Raw genomic sequence first — 4521 nt, 5'->3', positions numbered from 1 at the left:
TATTATTATTATTTATTTATTTATTTATTTATTTTTCGAGTATTTAGTAAAGGTGCAAAAAAAAAAAACAATTTCGAGACAATACAAATTTTATACTACTCCTGACGCCTCCTCTCCCTCTTTCTCCTCCCTTCCTCTCCCCGCCCTCCCTTTTTACCTCCCTCCATTAACCGGAATTTTATTTACATTCGTCAAAAAGGAAATTTTTTTTTCATGTTTTTTCCCTTTTCTTTTCTTTCCTTTGAGAAATAAAAATTAATACGAAAAATTAATAAAAATTTTAATTAAAAAAAAAATTTCACCTGTCTTTTCATCCTACTTCTCTCTCTTTCTCCTCCTCCACCGATTCTCCCTCCTCCCCTCCACCACCTCCCCCTCCTTTCATTTAAATTATTTAATGAATTAAAAACAATGTAAACATTCATAAATTATTGTAATTACATATCCCGATGGGATTCGTGTCTCGTAAATCAAATTTTTTTTTTAAATATAAAATAAATCTCAAGTGAGTGAAAAAAAAAAAAAAGAGAAACCACACGGTTTGTACATGCATCAATCTCTCTCTGTCTCTCTCTTTTTGGACAGAGAGAGAGAGAGAGAGAGAGAGAGATGAAAATAAAAATAAAATACCAACCATATGGTTTCTATATATATATATTTAAATGATTCTTTTTTTTCTTCTTCTTATTCTTATGATGAATTAAATGATTTTAATAATAATAATTTCGTGAATAAGTTAATAAATACACATAAGTTTATTCAACGAAACAAAAAGTCTTTCATGTTTGCCAACCAAAAAAAAAAAAAAAAAAACGTTTACGCTCGTCATTTCCGTTTGGTTTTCTCAAACCACCAACGAAATAAAAAAAAAAAAATTGCAAAAAAAACAATTATTTCCGGTTGTCATTTAAATTGATGACAAAAAAAACAAATTATTATTATTATTATTATTATTATTAATTGTTATTTAAATTTATTAAAATTTATTGAATAATTATTATTATTATTACACTCGATCGATTTTAATGTGTGACGAGAGAATTTTTTTTTTGCATAATATATATATATAATACACAAATGAATTATTATTATTATTATTATTATTATTATTATTATTATTATTATTATTATTATTATTATTGTTGTTGTTTCAAAAGTGATTTATAAATAAAGCCCTCCTTTTTTATCTCTCTCTCTCTCTTTTAACATTTTTAAACAAATAAATAAAGAAATATGTTTTGAATAAATGTAAATGATATTCAATTTTTATGAATTACTTTTATTATTATTATTATTACTATTATTATTATTATTATTACTATTATTACTAATCACGAGATTCGTGCACTTGTACGAGTTTTCCATCAATTAGTTCCAGGTTTCGATGCCAACGTTCCCTAAGGAATATATGTTTGATTATCGGTGATGGTGCGCCATTAATAAGATATATACGAGATGATTTTTTATACGGTTTCTTATATATTAAAATCCTTTTGAAATTGCTTTTGAAAATGATTGTGGTGGCATGGCTCCCATGGCTCCCAGTGCTCCCATTATAATCCAAATTATTTACGTTTTGATTCCTCTCCCTTTTTCCCACAGCAGTTTCAATTTCCAAAAAATTTTTTCTTTTTTTTCTTAATTTTATTAGAATTTTGAATTTGAATTGAATTTTGAATTATTTGAACCCTGAGCCAAATTTTTACATATAAAAATAGTATAGAATTTCAGGTACGTGAAGGTTTCAGGTACATAAATCTAAAAAATGAATACAGTTAAGTGAGAAACAAATTAAAACTGAAATAAACAATCTGCGAATCATCATCCATAGTTAAAAATGACACCATAAAAATTTCACACCCAAAAAAGACCTATTCTAACATAAGTTTATTAATTTATTTTTAGTTTTACTTAGAATGAATGGTCAAAAAAAAAAAAAAAATCACATTAACTATTTATAGAAATATAAAATGATAAACGTGAGAATACGCCAACGTATGTAAAAGATAATTTTTTAAAAATTTTTTCCGTGGATTATCACTTACGTTTTCGCAATAGTTAAATTAAAATCATAAAATGAACAGGTCCCCTTTTGTAATCATACGTACCGAGAGTATCTTTTAAAAAATTTTATTATTACTCGCGCTTTCTTTTTTCGTTGCAAACCAAATTTTTATGGATAAATAATTTCGTATAAAAGTAAAACTTAGAAAATTAATTTAAATATATATATATATATATATATATTTATCAATCGTTTTACTCTCGCTTACATGATTTATTATTATTATTATTATTACTACTACTACGTAAAGAAAAAAAATAAATGGACATTAAATAAATAATTTTTTTATTCAAAAAAAAAAAAGAAAAAAATTTTTTTTTTTTTTATGTCATTCGGATGTTGGAAAGCGCCTAAACCAAAGACTATCAAAAGTATCAAATAAAATGAGATTACAGGTGGGATGCTGAGGGAGTTGTCATGGCAACACTGTGAGAGATTTTTGATTTTTTTTTTTTTTTTTTTTCATTTAGGAAAAATGACTCTCATTTTAGCCTTTAATTCTTTACCTCACCCTGTATATACATATACGATGGTTCACGTAAATTTTTTTAATTATTGGTTTTTATTGACTTTTCTATTTTTTTTTTTTTTTTTATAAATTTTCATTTCCGTTTCTCTTTTTCTCTGTCGGATTTTGGTTGCGACAAAAGTAAAATTTTTTTTCCTGTTTTTATTCATTTTGGTTTTATTTCACGTCGTGATATAATTGAATGAAAATCATTTCGTTTCGATAGGGGAGCCCAAAGGAAAGTCAAGTCAAAAGGGGATTAGTAAGAAACAAAATTTTCTTGATTTTCAAAAAAGAAACGAGAAAGAAGAAAAATAATAATAATAATAATAATAATAATAATAAGGAAAAGTAAAATTTTAACTGAATCCTCCTCCCCACCCCCCGTTTTTCTGTAGAGATTTGACGTCAATCAAAAAGACAACATTCGGATAAGGTAGATTGTTATTATTATTTCGTGTCGTCGTTTAAAAGTCTTCTTATCCTTTATTCTGCCATTTAATCCTTTGAGGTTTGATAATTTTGTTATTTTTCATCTTGTTCAAACATGTTTTTCATTTATGTTAAAATTAATTTTTAATTACCTTTAATCTTACCTTTGAAATAAAAAAAAAGGAAGAAAAGTGAAATCTGTTGCGGGGAAGTGCTAGTCGAAAAGAAAAAATCGATTTTGTCAACAGGAATAAAATTTTAATTTTTTTTTTGGTTTTGATTCAGGTCATGAATTTCGATCACCTAGAATCATCGAACATCCAACGGATGCAACTGTTGCACGTCAGGTACCAGTTATGCTCAATTGTAAAGCAGAAGGATATCCGGAACCTACAATAGAATGGTTTAAAGATGGCGAATTGGTTAAATCGACAAAATCAAGCGGTGCTTTTCTCTCTATGGGTTCCCTATTTTTTTTCAAAGGATTGCACAGGAGAAAGGATAGCACGGACGAAGGAGTTTATTGGTGCATAGCTAAAAATTCAGCTGGTGTCGCAAAAAGTAGAAATGCGACGCTTCATTTAGCCGGTGAGTTTTTTCTAATAAATTTTCTTCTTTTTTTAAATCGAGTGTCCTCCATGCCGTCAAAATTTTACAAAACAAACAAATTCTCTCTTAAACTTAGACAGACAAGGAATGTTGTTTGTTGGTATTGCCATCGATGAAAGAGAATGTGCCACTTTTATTTACTTTACTTTACTCCTACCCCACTTCTATCTACACTTTTACACAAACATTTAATTTCATCGTTTTCAATTTTTCTTATTGCAATAATATTTATTTTTTGACCTCTTCCCTCTCTCTCTCTTCCACCCCCCCCCCGTAAAAAATAAATAAATAAATATATGTAAATGTAATTTTTTTTTTTTTTAAATAAATTTTATAGAGTCGAGTGTAGTAAATATTTTGTTTATTAAAAAAAAAAAAAAAAAAAAAAACTTAAAAGTCAGCTGTACAAACAACAAAAAAGTCTCAAACTCATAAGAAAAAAAAAATTATTTATTTATTTATTTATCAAGTTTGTTTTTCTAATTTTTTTTTTTTTTTGAAACTTTAATTTATTTAAACACATTAAGAAAGAAAAAAAAGGTGACGTTTTCTATTGACACGTTTTTTTTTTTTTTATCTACAGAATTTTCGTATGTTTTGAATTCTCGAGTATATTTTCGCGCGTTTTTTTTTAAATATTTTTAGTTATAAATAAAAAAATTTACGATGATAATAATTAAAGTAAATATTCAAATTATTTTTTTTCTTTTTACAAAGTTTTGGCGGTTTGTTTTTCTTCAAACAAACAAACAAACAAGCAAAAAAAAAGAAAACGTTTTTTTTTGTGGAAAAAATTTATAAATCATTTAAATTTAAGTTTAAGTTTTTTCCTCCTTTTTCGTGTGTTGAGAAATTTACCAAAGAAAAAAAAAAATTTCTTTAATAATTATTCACGTGAAAATAATTT

At 26.0% G+C, this 4521-nt stretch overlaps 1 protein-coding gene across 1 annotated transcript in view; it reads left to right on the top strand.

Moving 5' to 3' along the window:
• Nucleotides 1–3361: 3361 nt before the first annotated feature.
• The window catches only part of Phum_PHUM175080 (roundabout 1, 2, 3, putative), a gene marked incomplete at both ends in the record, with an annotated part of 29675 nt that continues 28515 nt past the window's right edge, over nt 3362–4521 (top strand). Inside the window, one exon of the mRNA XM_002425085.1 lies at nt 3362–3593. Coding sequence (XP_002425130.1) covers nt 3362–3593 — 232 coding nt within the window. The remainder of the gene's footprint in view (nt 3594–4521) is intronic.

The sequence above is a fragment of the Pediculus humanus genome, genomic scaffold, assembly GCF_000006295.1.
Source record: "Pediculus humanus corporis 1103172107521 genomic scaffold, whole genome shotgun sequence".
Lineage (NCBI taxonomy): Eukaryota > Metazoa > Arthropoda > Insecta > Psocodea > Pediculidae > Pediculus > Pediculus humanus.
This window is presented reverse-complemented; position numbering and strand designations above follow the sequence as displayed.